This window comes from Protopterus annectens, chromosome 5.part0 (assembly GCF_019279795.1).
Source record: "Protopterus annectens isolate FY-2018-M chromosome 5.part0, PAN1.0, whole genome shotgun sequence".
Taxonomy (NCBI): Eukaryota; Metazoa; Chordata; order Ceratodontiformes; family Protopteridae; genus Protopterus; species Protopterus annectens.
The window spans coordinates 1,717,202,016-1,717,217,521 of record NC_056735.1 but is presented as its reverse complement, the minus strand read 5'-3'; the positions used below and the strand labels follow the sequence as shown (position 1 = coordinate 1,717,217,521).

Below are 15,506 nucleotides of genomic sequence, written 5' to 3'. Positions count from 1 at the left end.
CACTCATCCTACTTTACATCAGTTAATATAGCCAACAGTGAGCCATACCTGGGTATGTTACACTCATCCTGCTTTACCCTAGTTAATATAGCCAACAGTGAGACATACCTGGATATGTTACACTCATCCTACTTTACACCAGTTAATATAGCCAACAGTGAGCCATACCTGGGTATGTTACACTCATCCTGCTTTACCCTAGTTAATATAGCCAACAGTGAGACATACCTGGGTATGTTACACTCGTCCTACTTTACACCAGTTAATATAGCCAACAGTGAGCCATACCTGGGTATGTTACACTCATCCTACTTTACCCTAGTTAATATATCCAACAGTGAGCCGTACCTGGGTATGTTACACTCATCCTATTTTACACCAGTTAATACAGGCAACAGGGAGCCGTACCAGGGTATGTTACACTCATCCTACTTTACATCAGTTAATATAGCCAACAGTGAGCCATACCTGGGTATGTTACACTCATCCTACTTTACACCAGTTAATATAGCCAACAGTGAGCCGTACCTGGGTATGTTACACTCATCCTACTTTACACTAGTTAACTTAGCCAACAGTGAGACATACCTGGATATGTTGCACTTGTCCTACTTTACCCTAGTTAATATAGCCAACAGTGAGACATACCTGGGTATGTTACAGTCATCCTACTTTTCCTTAGTTAATATAGCCAACAGTGAGCCGTACCTGGGTATGTTACAATCATCCTACTTTACACCAGTTATTATTGCCAAAATTGAACCGTACCTGGGTATGATACACTCATTCTACTTTACCCTTGTTAATATGGCCAACAGTGAGACATACATGGGTATGTTACACTCGTCTCACTTTACACCAGTTAATATAGCTAACAGTGTGGCATACCTGGGTATGTTACACTCATCCTACTTTACACCAGTTAATATAGTCAACAGTGAGACATACCTGTGTATGTTACACTCATCCTACTTTTCACCAGTTAATATTGCCAACAGTGAGCCATACCTGGGTATGTTACACTCATCCTACTTTACACTAGTTAATATAGCCAACAGTAAGCTATACCTGGGTATGTTATACTCATCCTACTTTACTCTAGTTAATATAGCCAACAGTGAGCCATACCTGGGTATGTTACACTCATCCTACGTTACACCAGTTAATATAGCCAACAGTGAGCCGCACCTGGGCATGTTACACTCATCCTACTTTACACCATTTAATATAAACAACAGTGAGCCGTACCTGGGTATGTTACACTCAACCTACTTTACCCTAGTTAATATTGCCAACAGTGAGCCGTACCTCGGTATGTTACACTCGTCCTACTTTACACTAGTTAATATAGCCAACAGTGAGACATACCTGGGTATGTTACACTCATCCTACTTTACCCTAGTTAAACTAGCCAACAGTGAGCCATACTTTGGTATGTTATACTCATCCAACTTTACACCAGTTAATAAAGCCAACAGTGAGCAGTACCTGGGTATGTTATACTCATCCTACTTTACTCCAGTGAATACAGCCAACAGTGAGCTGCACCTGGGTATGTTACACTCATCCTACTTTACACCAGTTAATATAGCCAACAGTGAGCCGTATCTGGGTATGTTACACTCATCCTACTTTACCCTAGTTAATATAGCCAACAGTGAGACATACCTGGGTATGTTACACTCATCCTACTTTACACCATTTAATATAGCCAACAGTGAGCCATACCTGGGTATGCTACACTCATCCTTCTTTACCCTAGTTAATATAGCCAGCAGTGAGCCATACCTGGGTATGTTACACTCATCCTACTTTACCCTAGTTAATATAGCCAACAGTGAGACATACCTGGGTATGTTACACTCATCCTACTTTACACCAGTTAATATAGCCAACAGTGAGCCGTACCTGGGTATGTTACACTCAGCCTACTTTACCCTAGTTAATATAGCCAACAGTGAGTCATACCTGGGTATGTTACACTCATCCTACTTTACACCAGTTAATATAGCCAACAGTGAGCCGTACCTGGGTATGTTACACTCATCCTACTTTACACCATTTAATATAGCCAACAGTGAGCCATACCTGGGTATGCTACACTCATCCTTCTTTACCCTAGTTAATATCGCCAGCAGTGAGCCATACCTGGGTATGTTACACTCATCCTACTTTACCCTAGTTAATATAGCCAACAGTGAGACATACCTGGGTATGTTACACTCATCCTACTTTACACCAGTTAATATAGCCAACAGTGAGCCGTACCTGGGTATGTTACACTCAGCCTACTTTACCCTAGTTAATATAGCCAACAGTGAGTCATACATGGGTATGTTACACTCATCCTACTTTACACCAGTTAATATAGCCAACAGTGAGCCATACCTGGGTATGTTACACTCATCCTACTTTACACCAGTTAATATAGCCAACAGTGAGCCGTACCTGGGTATGTTACACTCATCCTACTTTACACTAGTTAATATAGCCAACAGTGAGCCATACCTGGGTATGTTACACATGTCCTACTTTACACTAGTTAATATAGCCAACAGTGAGACATACCCAGGGTATGTTACACTCGTCCTACTTTACACCAGTTAATATAGCCAACAGTGAGCCGTACCTGGGTATGTTACACTCAGCCTACTTTACCCTAATTAATATTGCCAACAGTGAGCCGTACCTGGGTATGTTACACATGTCCTACTTTACACTAGTTAATATAGCCAACAGTGAGACATACCTGGGTATGGTACACTGGACCTACTTTACACCAGTTAATATAGCCAACAGTGAGCCATACCTGGGTAAGTTACACTCGTCCTACTTTACACCAGTTAATATAGCAACAATGAGCTGTACCTGGGAATGTTACACTCATCCTACTTTACCCTAGTTAGTATAGCCAACAGTGAGCCATACCTGTGTATGTTACTCTCATCCTGCTTTACACCAGTTAATAGAGCAACAGTGGCTATGAACTTAGTTAATATAGCGAACAGTGAGCCATACCTGGGTATGTTACACTCATCCTACTTTACACCAGTTAATATAGCCAACAGTGAGCAGTACCTGGGTATGTTACACTCATCCTACTTTACACCAGTTAATGTAGCAACAGTGAGCCATACCTGTGTATGTTACACTCATCCTACTTTACCCTAGTTAATATAGTCAACAGTGAGCAGTACCTGGGTATGTTACACTCATCCTACTTTACACCAGTTAATATAGCCAACAGTGAGCCGTACCTGGGTATGTTACACTAATCCTTCTTTACCCTAGTTAATATAGCCAACAGTGAGCAGTACCTGGGTATGTTACACTCATCCTACTTTACACCAGTTAATATAACAACAATGAGCAGTACCTGGGTATGTTTCACTCATCCTACTTTACACCAGTTAATATAGGCAACAGTGAGCAGTACCTGGGTATGTTACACTGGGTAGAAGATCCAATCATAAGTCTTTCCACTCCTTCAGTAAGAGGAAACAGTGTTGAAGTACTACAGATTATTTATTTCATGAAACCAAGTTCTAATTGAAATTAAAATAGTAAAAGCAGTATTTGTTGAATTGCCAACAACAGTGAAAAGATTTTCATTTTGTAGAGCAGGGTGCAGACCCACTTAAAATACCAGTTATGGATTTAGTGAATTGAATAGTGTGCATATCATAATGTCTATTCTACTTGTTTAAACAAGAAAGCAGCACAGTTTTGAACCAAAACAACAGTGACTTACAGTGAGTGCACTCAGCAATTATAGGGTCTTGCCATATGGATCTCTGTAAGCTACACACAGCTCAAAGCGATAACAAGTACTAATTCATTGTGAGTTTAGGTGTAGGGAAATTACTACATTACAGAGCATATTGAGCTAACACAAGTACTTTAAATTCCATGTATACTATTACCAAACATAAGCCGAAGATTGTGATCTAACAGAACAAGTCATTTACAGCAGAGCAGACAGTGCACATTAGAGAGGTGCATGTAACTTGACAAAATGTGCTACATGGATTGCATTTTCAATATTTTTCACAGATAATACAAAGCAGACAGTTGATTGCATACCCAGATAAGTCTACATAGTGCATACAAGATATCATAGACTTCAAATGTAGAACATAGTGATGAAGAAACTTACTCTACCGAAGACTGATATGAGATGGAGGGAGTGGAGCATTGGACACTGATGGAAAGAGACCAAGGAGAGAATACCGGGCTTGGGAGAGCAAGGGAGAGGAATCTGATTGGCCAAGGGTGGAGCATGATTTGGGACCCAGGTGGATTACTCAGTGCAAGGAAATATTCATTAGCTTCTGTCAGTGTGTTAGTTACTGTTGCCCTGAGTCTTGCAACATCTGCCTGGGAGACAAGAAAGATAAACATTATGAATGATGAACTTGTTAAAGGCTAACGGCAATCAGCAGTCTTGAGAAAAGGCCTATCACAGGGGATGACAATATATATATATATATATATATATATATATATATATATATATATATATGTATATATATACATATATATATATATATATATATATATATATATACATATACATATATATATATATATATATATATATATATATATATATATATATATATACACATACATATATATATATATATATATATATATATATATATATATTTTTTTTTTTTTTTTTTATTTCGTTTACTATCTCTGGCTAGCTGAAAATGCAGGATGAATTATAAGAAGACAGGCAAAGATATGAAGGGTTACAATCCAGTGGTAGCAACATTTTATAGCCTCTTTAATGACCTAGAAAGGATGCTTAGTTCTTTTTTTTTACTATGACAGAAAGTTGCTTCAGTACTGTTTTAAGTAAGACTATTGCAAGGAGAATTGGTTTTCTTTATATTACCCAAGTCACAAGGTGATAGAGACCTGAGAGTGAGGAACACAGAAGGGAGAAGACTAGTGAACTAGAGGTCATTTCCTTACAGGAGTGTGGGACTAGCTGGAGAGTGTGTAGACTACAGCAAGCAGTAAACATTTTGCACTCAGTAGCAGGTTCATAATAAACTGGGAAAAACTACTCGTGTACGAACACCTTTGCCCAACGGTTCTTGGAATTCATAAATTCCAAAGCTCTGGATCAACTAATCCTTAGTCCCACTAGTGGCTCCAATATCCTATTACCAACATGGGAAATCGATGCTCCACACCTATGGTCACCCCCTCGTTGGTCAGGTCTGACCATAAGTTTGTCACCTTTGACATCCACATCCCGCCCCCACCCCCAGTAAGGAAACCTCCATAAAAATCTTCTCCAAAGCCAACTTCATGCTACTCAAGTCATAAGTGACAAACTTCATGACACAAATGCAGACAGGAACTGACATTTCGACTGCTGAATCCTACACTAAGGCACTGTATGAGCACATTCACTCGTGCATAAATCGTGCCATCCACAATAGAACCAAGATGCTCTCCTCCAAAAAAAGGAAGCCAATCTGGTGGTTCCTTGCCATAAACAAACTTTACAACATACAAAATCCCAGGATGCAAAAAACTCCCTTACCAGCCTCATTAAGAAGCTGATATCCCTCATAAAATCCTCCAAAGCTAGTTACGAAAATAAAATTGCCAAAGATTTCAAAGACAACCACAAGGCATTCTATAGCTATGTCAAGAATCTAAATGTCAATGCTCAGATCTGCTCTGAGCTACAACAGAATGGCATTAAATATGCTGATTCCAAGAATATTGCTAATATCCTGGCAGATCGATTCAGTGCAAACTTCACCCCCTCTCACTCCTAAAGGGCCCATCTGAATACTGAAAGATTGCCAAGTTCCAGAAATAATGGCCACACAGGTAAAAAACGCACTCTCCAAAGCTAAGAAAACAGCTTCCATGGGACCAGATGACATCCCAGGCTGTGTACTACATGAACTACAAAATGAACTGGTATCTCACCTAAGTGTCATGTTTAATCATAGCTTCACCTCAGGCTTCGTGTCCACCTTGGATCTCAGGAACTACCGGATATCAGTCTGACGAGCCTGATCTGCAAGGCCATGGAACGTATTATCATGGAACTTATAAACAAAGACATTGGCAACCTTCAGACACTGGACCCCATGCAGTTTGGGTTCGTGAATGGCTGATCTTGTCTCCTGAACCTGATTGACTTCTTCGAATCAGTCTCCAGAGCCATGGACAAGGGTAAGGTGGTCCACACAGCCTATCTGGACCTTGCCAAGGCCTTCAATGCCATTCCCCCACTCTGGAATCATAGATAAACTTACTAAGCTGGGCATTAATCCCTACGTCACTCGATGGGTTGCCAACTGGCTTACTGACAGAACCCACACTGTAAAAGTTGTTGACTCCAAATCCAGCTCCACACAAGTGACAAGTGGAGTACTTCAGGGTTCAATCCTGGGACCGCTCTTGTTTGGCATCTACTTCTCTGAAGTATAGGCCAACACTAAGAGACTCTGGCTAATAAAGTCCGCAGATGACTGCAAACTGGGAGCCATTACTGAATCCCCAAATGATGTAGATATTCTACAAAAGGGCCTTACAGAAACAGATGCTTGGTGCCAGAGCCATGGGCTCATGCTCAGTGCCAAGAAATGTATAGTTGTCCCCTTTGGGAAAAAAACATGTACCCATGAATTACCACATTGGTGGCAGTACAGTGTGATAAGAGACTTAGGGACACAGGTGGACAGTGTTCTCACCTTCGATAACCACATTGCCACAACAGTCAAGAAATCCTTCTATGTGTCACACCTCATCACTAAGGGCTTTTCATCCAGAAAAAAGGAGGTCATTGTCCCACTGTACTCATCCCTCATTAGACCCATTATAGAATACAATGCCCTGTTTGGTATGTACCTCTCAAGACATCTGCAACAACTGGAAAGGCCACAGAAATACCTCACTAAAAGAATCACAGGCCTAAAGCAGATGCCCTATGCTGACCATCTAAAAAAACTCCACCTATACTCTGTCACATATCGTCTACTCAGAGGCAATCTATGCTTAAAATACAAGGCCATGTCAAACCCAGAACTGTTGGACATGCTACACTTAAAGAAATCCCAATCCCTCAGAGACACACGCTCCAGGGATCTAAACCTTGTCATCACAATAAACAAAACATGCTGGTGGGATAGGTTCCTGACCCAGTGACTCCTTAGACTCTGAAATAGACTGCCCATACATGTCAAGCAGAGCGCCTCTTTGGCCCTCTTCAAAAGGAACCTTGATGACTGGATGGGAGATAGGAAATTCACCCTGGGGATCACGTCAGTCACCCTGCTAGACAGGGGTCCAGGGAAGTAAATACTGTGGGAAGAAATAGCCTGGGAATTGTTATGGCTAGACTTTTATAGGCCCTAGGGGTGATAGCCTAGTATAAACCTATGAGCCTATGAACCTAAGAGCCTGTGTAGACTCATCCAGGCAGTAGAAAATTACCTATAAGCAGGCTGAGCACTCGGTCAGTGACCATCTGGGTCTGTGACAGGAATCATTAGTCACGGTTTAAGTGTGTAGCCTGCATCACCCTAAAAACACAAACTGGAAACAGGACACATAGAGATGGAGTGATTAATCATTAAATCTTAGCTATGTTTCATAAAACTAGCTTTGGAGTAATGGGTGATTTATGCTTATCATACCTATAAGGTATCAATGCAGTATCCTATCATGCAGGAGGTAAATGTGGGAATCATGTTCACTGTTAGGATGCTGGGCTGACAGGTTGGTGATGCACACTACCCAGCAGTTGAAAGGATGGTAGCCCATCCTGCTATGGTATCTTTCCCCATGGACCTGGTGGGACCCTCATAGACATGTGGGTACAGTCTATCACACCTAGCACCTCAGAGCAGCATGTGCCAGATTGGAGAAAGCACACATGGTTGTAGATTGGCCCTGTAATGACTGAGGGAAATAGACATACTCATCCACATGAACTACGAGGTTGCAGCCTATAAGATACCCTACATGTCCCCAGTCTGTCTCCAAAAGGTCCCTGTGGCAACTGTAGCGTGGGTTATACAGAACTTGGTATTCACAGGAATTGGAAGGCATTGCTTTCCCCCAGTTCTAGTTTGTAAGCCACACAATTTCACCAAAGCCCTGATAATGTCCCTGTCCACATAAGGGCAGTCAAGAAACTCCTGTTCCTTAAAATTAGAATGGCTTAGCCTCTGCTTTGGGCTCTGGGTGGCAATAAGTGCACTGAGTTGTGGTACGGTGACAGCAAAGCTATAAAAGAATGAAACAGTAAAACTTGTGGCCACACTAACAAGCTCACCAATTGCAAAGTGAATGAAAATGGCAGTGCTTATCTTTTTATAACCTATGTTTGCAACATACACTGATGTAGCAATATGCATTCTGAATCACGAAAGGTGGGACAGGTGCACAATTGGCATGTCACTGGCATAAGTTTTATATAAATGAATTCATTTGTATATAGTTTTCTCTGTGACTTTTATATGCTTCCACAGATCTGCAGCAATGTTCTATAAATTGCACTTTGTGCATGTCTGCAACATGTGCCGGTGTGTGTTGTGCACATGCATGTGTGATCGACTATAAATACCTCTTGTGCTGTTTTAGAGAACCCAACAAGGGGAAAATACTAATGTTAATTGGATAAATATCATCAAAGCTGTTAACAATAATTGTCTAACATTAGTACTGTGAAGATTTCACAGCTGTACTGGAGATTTACTAACTTGCACTATTCTGTAGGCTTACACATCTGTACTGGTTTTAGATATACTTTTTGGCTCTATACTGATTTATTACCAAATAAGAAAGTAGAATGTTTTATTGTCTTTTTAAACTTGCATCTTCTACTAGCAGTACAGTTCAGGGTTCTAATTATGATTTTTTTATTGGATCCTTCTGTCAGTTATGTACCAGAATGCAGAATAGGCAGGTGGGTTTATTATTTAATGAAGTTCTCATCTATGTAAAAATAACGGCAAATCAGATGAGGAACTGGGGGTTAAACAGGAACAATGCAGTCTAAGGCATTCCCTGACAACCTGCCAATCTAAGACAATATATTCAGTCAGATTGGGTGACTGAAATTCACAGGTTGGGAATTTAAACTATTACATGCCCAATGTCTGTATAGTATAAAGATTCCTCCTCAAAATCACTATTCTTGAAATACTCGGTATAGCTTTTTATTCAGACTCAAAGAATAAGTAAGTGATGCACAGGCTTTCTTATTGGCAATAATTTTGAGATCATTTACGAAGTATGTGTATGTATCTAAGCCATCAATCAGGATGAAAAATAAAATTCTGCAGCATTGAACTGATTACAGATACAACAGAAAATGGATAGTTAACCAAGTTTTAGAGCTATGCTGATTGACAGGCAAAATGGTGTTCCTTTATACATTGCCTACAGAAGACAAGCAGTGTATTTTGTCATGCAGGACATATATCGCTGAGAAAGGTAAGCTACAAAATATTTGTATTTGTACTTTTATTTTTCTAACTCTTTTAACAACACCAACCATCTAATTACAGTTATTCTATGCACTTTATGTCATTCCATACCACCTATAGAAAAGGAATGTTTTGAAAATAGACATCCAAAACTAATTGAGATGGCCTGCTTTGTAACTCAGTATTTATCCAAGTTATGAAATAAGCTGCACTTTGTGAGAGAGTCAGCAATCCTCTTAGGAACTTTAAAAAAAAAAGAATTTGATTCTTGCATGGATAGTATGAAATATTCTGCTAGCGTTTTGAATGTAAACTATTTGATGGCCTTTAGGGACTATAAGCTTCTTTAGTTGCTATGAACGTATCAAGAAAGTGTAAGATATATAGAAAAGTTTCTTCAGTACTCTGTGACTTTTTACGTTACACTGACATAAAATGCTCTCTCTGGGTTACCAGCTAGCCTTTACAGTGACCCACATCACAGTTTAAATTCACCGGTTACAGAATTCACAAAATTTAACTTGTCTCATCTTGTTACACGTTCTCTAGCCTTTGTGGTTAGAAAGAGTTGTATGAACCTTGAACCTGAAACAGTATCTTTGCTCCACAGGGAACTGCATGAGTGAGTTTATGGGCCTGATCAAAGGGCACTATGAAGCGAAGGAGGAAGGTTTCCTACCAGGAGGGGCAAGCCTGCACAGTATAATGACTCCACATGGACCTGATGCAGACTGCTTTGAGAAGGCAAGCAAGGCAGAACTCAGACCAGAGAGAGTTGCAGAAAACACCATGGTAAAAGAAATGAAATAAAGCAAACAAAAAACTTCCTTTTAATTCTAATAACAAAATGATTGATTATAAACTAATTGTTTATTTATGAGATGTTTGTAGTATTTGGTTATCTCTTACCTCTATTTCTGTGGTTTTCTGTTTGAAAAGTACATTCTGTAGACACTTTCATTTTTGATAAAAGAATGCATTACATGCCTGTGTATGATATAATGCACTTAAAACTTAGCAAATGAACAGAACAAATTCAGAGGCTGATTCTTACAAAGTATCATATTGATGAGAGCAAAACATTTTTTTTTCTGAAAAAATGAATATGCATTTACTCTGTCACAAGTCAGATATCAGTGAGCAGCTTAACATATTGTATCAGAAAGCTTTTATCAAGGATTTTTTTTGAAAAGGTCACCAAAGCAATAGATGAAGGCAAAACAGTACATACTGCATACCTCGACCTGGACAAAGATTTTGACTTAATTCCCCACTCAGGCATAGCAGATGAGTTAAATAAACTGGGAATAAACCCCTATGTTACCTGCTGGATTGCCAGCTGGTTCGTAGATAGGATGCAGAAAACCAGAATAGGGGACGTTACCTCCAGAAAAAGACCAGTCACCAGTGGAGTACCCCAGGCTTCTGTAACAGGACATCTCTTGTCTGGCATCTACTTTTCTGAAGTAAAAGCCAATACCAAGGAACTCTTGCTGATTAAGTTTGTAGATGACTGAAAGATATTGGCAGTCATTGAATCCCCAAATGACTTAGCAATCCTGCAGGAAGTTTTTTCCCAAATAAATAATCAGTGTCAAAATCATGGACTGAAACTAAATGCCAAAAAATCCATTATTGTATCCTTTGGGAAATCCTCTATTCTAAGAGAGCTACCACATTAACAATACATCCCAAAGTTGACTCAGCTGTTCAGGATTTGGGAATTGTTGGGGGCAGTCACCTAGCTTTTGCCCAACATGCACAACTGGCCTTAAGCATAGGCCAACTAGGCGGCTGCCTAGGGCACCATTCTAGCAGGGGCACTTTTCCAGTAATCTGGATGGTGTAGGTGTGCCAAGATAAGGGCACCAAGTGGTGTGTGTGTGGGGGGGGGGGTGCTATGGAGCCTTTTTGCCTAGGGCACCAGTTGACGAAGGGCCGGTCCTGCCAACATGTGTCCATTGTTCCAAGAAAGTCCATCTATATTACACAGCTTATAAAGAAAGGGATTGTGTCTAGATCTTGGGATGTCATTGTCCCCCTTTACTCAGCCCTCATTAGGCCAACCATTGCATATACTGCCATCATTGGCATGTATCTATCCAGACACATGCAACACTGGAACACTCAGAGATACACATTACTAAAAGGATACAAGGCTTAAACAACATGTCTTGCATGGACTGACTCAAATCCTTCTCACTATATTTAGTATTCTAGAGACTGCTAAGAGGTGACCTGTTTCTGGCATGCAAGTAATCCTCTGAACCAATACTGATGGGTTTACTGCACATCAGCAAGTCAAATGGCATCAGTGATACATGGTCTTAGGATCTAAACTTCTTCTACAACAGAAGCAGTCTGGTTTGGAGGGACAGATATATCTCACAGAGGATGCTGCTGCTCTAGAACAGCCTCCCCATCCACATAAAACAAATTTCTTCCCTGTCCATATTCAAGCGCAACTTGGATCTTTGGATGGAAAGCATAAAATGTCTGCCCCCTGTACTACTAATGGACAGAGGCAGCTCCTAAATGCTTTCTGACATGCATGGGTCCATTCAAATTATCCATGGTATGATCCCACTTGTTTTAATTAGGGGTCATATATAATTATCGACTAGATGTACTGTGTCCACTTCCACTCTCAAGAGGAATTTAACTTTGGAAACAGCTCCCTCTTTACTTTAAGATTGCGGTCTGGCATTATGGTTAAGATGTTTACTTCCCAGGCACAAGGTACAGAGTTTGCTTCTCACTTTGGGAATCATGGTTAGGTTTAAAAAGGCGCATGGGGTTGTTACTCTAGTAATCACTTATGAACTTATGGGATGGGTAAGACCAATCTCTAACCAAATGAAATAGATTAATTTGAACACAAAAAGGGAAATGCCTAGGCTTAGAATGGCTCACAACAGCAGCTAGCCTCGTACTTGCCAATTAACCTGTAAGGGTCTAGAGTCAATATTCTAGTGGTACAAACACAAATATAAATGTGGAAGTCTGTGTGTATGTATGCACATGTGTGTGTGTGTGTACTAGTACATGTTTGTGTAGTATGTTTATGAGTTTGTATTTATTTATATGACAATATTGCAATTCTCATTACAGTAGCTCACTTTAGCACATAATAATGTATCCAACTAGACACAATGGACAGTTTGTAATACCTATAGCCACTGTCAGGACAAGTTATCCAGTGGGCAACCTTCATATTTCAGTAGGTAGAAAACATTACCATTCCCATACGATGTCAGTCCCACCATGACAGAGCAGAGCTGGATATAATTTATGTACTCTGTCCGTCTGAGTATGACAATAGACCAAACAAAGAATTGAAGCAGTGAATGGTTAAACAAACAAGGTCTCTAAAATCTTCTGATGCCTTTACAAGCCAGCAAAGTAATCCACACAGTTGTTTTCTTCCAGACAAACTTTTTGCTTTATTCAAGTGTAGCTGAATTGTATTAATTTTCCATAGCTTGCAAAATAATGTGAAAAAGTAGACTAATTTTCTGAAACCATCTAGAAACAGTGTCTACCAGATGATGTTCCTTATGTGGAATACACAATGAAGGCTAACATGAATGCTGCTAATATTTCTCCTTGTAGCCTGGCTCTGTGATGCAGAGGGAAAGAGATCTGACTATAATCCAGGGGAGTGGTGTTCATTAGTCATACAGGCATTGGAGGAACCAGGTAGGGAGGGGAAGGAGTGAAGGGGCCTAGACTGTTTGCCTCGCTTTGAACAAGGGGGTGGCCTATGCTCAGAGAACACACAGAGACATCAGATTTCTCCAGCAAAGAGTGTGAAAACTACTTTCTGTGCTCATGGTTGGTGGCTGGGGGCTACTTGCTGACATGTCACTTGCAGAAGTGAGTGACCACCCAACACTGCCGACATATTGTAGGTTCCACCTTCCTCAGTGTACCTGAGTGTCTGCAGGGAGGTAGGACATATGGAAAAATATGCACAAACTACCCTTGATGGCAGCCTTTGGAGCTTACCCATTGCTTTAGGAGTTCAAAGGTCAGATTGCATTCTGGGGAAATATTTCTGATGGTTTAATGGATTCTACAGTTTGTATATATGAATGAGTATGGCTGGTCTTTGAATATATAGGTGATTTAAGTTGCTGTAGGCAAAACAACAAATAATAGATGTCTGAGCACATCTTCCATAGACGTATGTATATTCAAAAAGAAGGGTGCCATAGGTGACTACCTAGTTTGCCTTGTAGTAGTACGGTTACCCTGAATATGTGGGCTCTCCTTTGAACAATTAAGAGATGATCACCTGTAACAAAAAACAAACAACAGCCAGCACTCCTTATGAGAAATTTCCACCACAGCACTGAAAATAGCGAAGCCACAGAACCGGCCAACCAAATTCTTTCCCTAGGAAAGAATTCGGTGTTCTGCAGCTTCGATATTTCTAGTGTTCGCTCAAAACGGGTCGATATTAGAACATTCAAAGTTTTAAAACTTCGATGTTCTGATATAGGCCCATTAAGAAGGTATGTGGCATTTCCATGTTCTCATCATGTATTTTGGCCATCATGATCTTACATTTGTCTAGTTTAATCTAGTTTAATCTCATGCATTATTCTTATGTGCTTATTTATTTTCTTTCCTTAATGTTGTATCACAGTATTTTCTGCGTGACATAGCAAAGTTCCTCTCCTGCCTGTAGAATGCAAATAGCCTAGACTACAAAACAACAGGAAATGCAGTACAGATGGCGGACACTTGATAGTATTCAGTTAACTGCATACATTTTGGAGGTGAGATGAAACTATAGAGGTTGGAGAAAGAATGGAGACAAGGAGATTACATTTAAAGCCAACACAGATAGGAAACAGAGGTCGGGGTTGAACCTTGTATCCTGAAGTTTTAAACAATGAGCCATCCTGTTACACTTATACAAAGCCATCTGCAATGTTTTGTAATGTAGTCAACACTCAAACAACATCTGAAGTTATTATATTATGTTCCTAGTAGGCTAAGATTATTTAATCTCTTAATTCTGCATATGAAAAATTCTCTATACCATTAGTACATTTGATTCTCTTGACAAAGTTCTGCCATTTAGTCAGTACTGCATTGCTCCTTGTATATGTTTTCTGTCTTCCTGATATTTACTTGATTACCTGTCTGAATTGTTTGTCTGGGCTGTGGTGGTGCAACGGTTAGCATTGTCGCCTCAGAGCAAGAGGTTCTCCTGTTTGATTCTCGTCTGGAACACCTTCTGTGTGGAGTCTGCATGTCCTCCCCACGGTCAACTGACATCTAAAGACATGCAGCTATGTGCATGCATGAATGGGTGTGCCTTCTTTGAAGGTTGGGCGTCAGGCTGGCAACTTGGCACTGTAAAAATCAACTGCAAATCATTAGTGGACCGGAATTCCACTGTGGCGACCCCTAACCAGGATAAGCCAAAAGACATACCTACCTGTCTGAATTGTTTGTGACTTAATTGACCTCATTTACTAAATGAAGCAATGTAATTATGCAATATATACCTTACAGGTATGTCAGAAAGCTATATTTAGACAAGTGAACAAGCTCACTAGCCAGCTTAACAAATGCATAAAAAAGTACAAAAAGTGCATATCACAGGAAGTACCACTGTATATTATTATTAAAATGAGTAACTTAAATTATGTGGTCCTTTAAAGATTGTTATATAGTTTTACTTGTTCAGATTGAATCTACCTTTTTAAGGTGCTTTGTGATGAACCATCATAATAAACACTGACTTGCTGAATCAGAAGGCTACATGAGGATCTGTAATGTCTTGGGTCACCAAATACACAATATATGAAGCAAAATTGCTGCTGTTTTCTCCTTCAAGTCATCATGCATTCATGTTATCCAGCATTACTAGAGCAGAATGAGCAATAAAACAGAGTTCATAAAATCAAAATAACTATTGTGTGTGTGTGTGTGTGTGTGTGTGTGTGTGTGTGTGTGTGTGTGTGTGTGTGTGTTCCATCCCATTGGTCAAATGTGTGTTTGGTCAACAGCTGTTAA

The 15,506-nt window shown here is 40.0% G+C and overlaps 1 protein-coding gene across 1 annotated transcript in view; it reads left to right on the top strand.

The window, feature by feature from the left end:
- The window catches only part of HGD (homogentisate 1,2-dioxygenase), a 622,110-nt gene that overhangs the window by 573,589 nt on the left and 33,015 nt on the right, over window positions 1-15,506 (top strand). Inside the window, exon 13 of the mRNA XM_044071510.1 lies at window positions 10,084-10,265. Within this exon, the coding sequence (XP_043927445.1) occupies window positions 10,084-10,265 (182 nt within the window). The remainder of the gene's footprint in view (window positions 1-10,083; window positions 10,266-15,506) is intronic.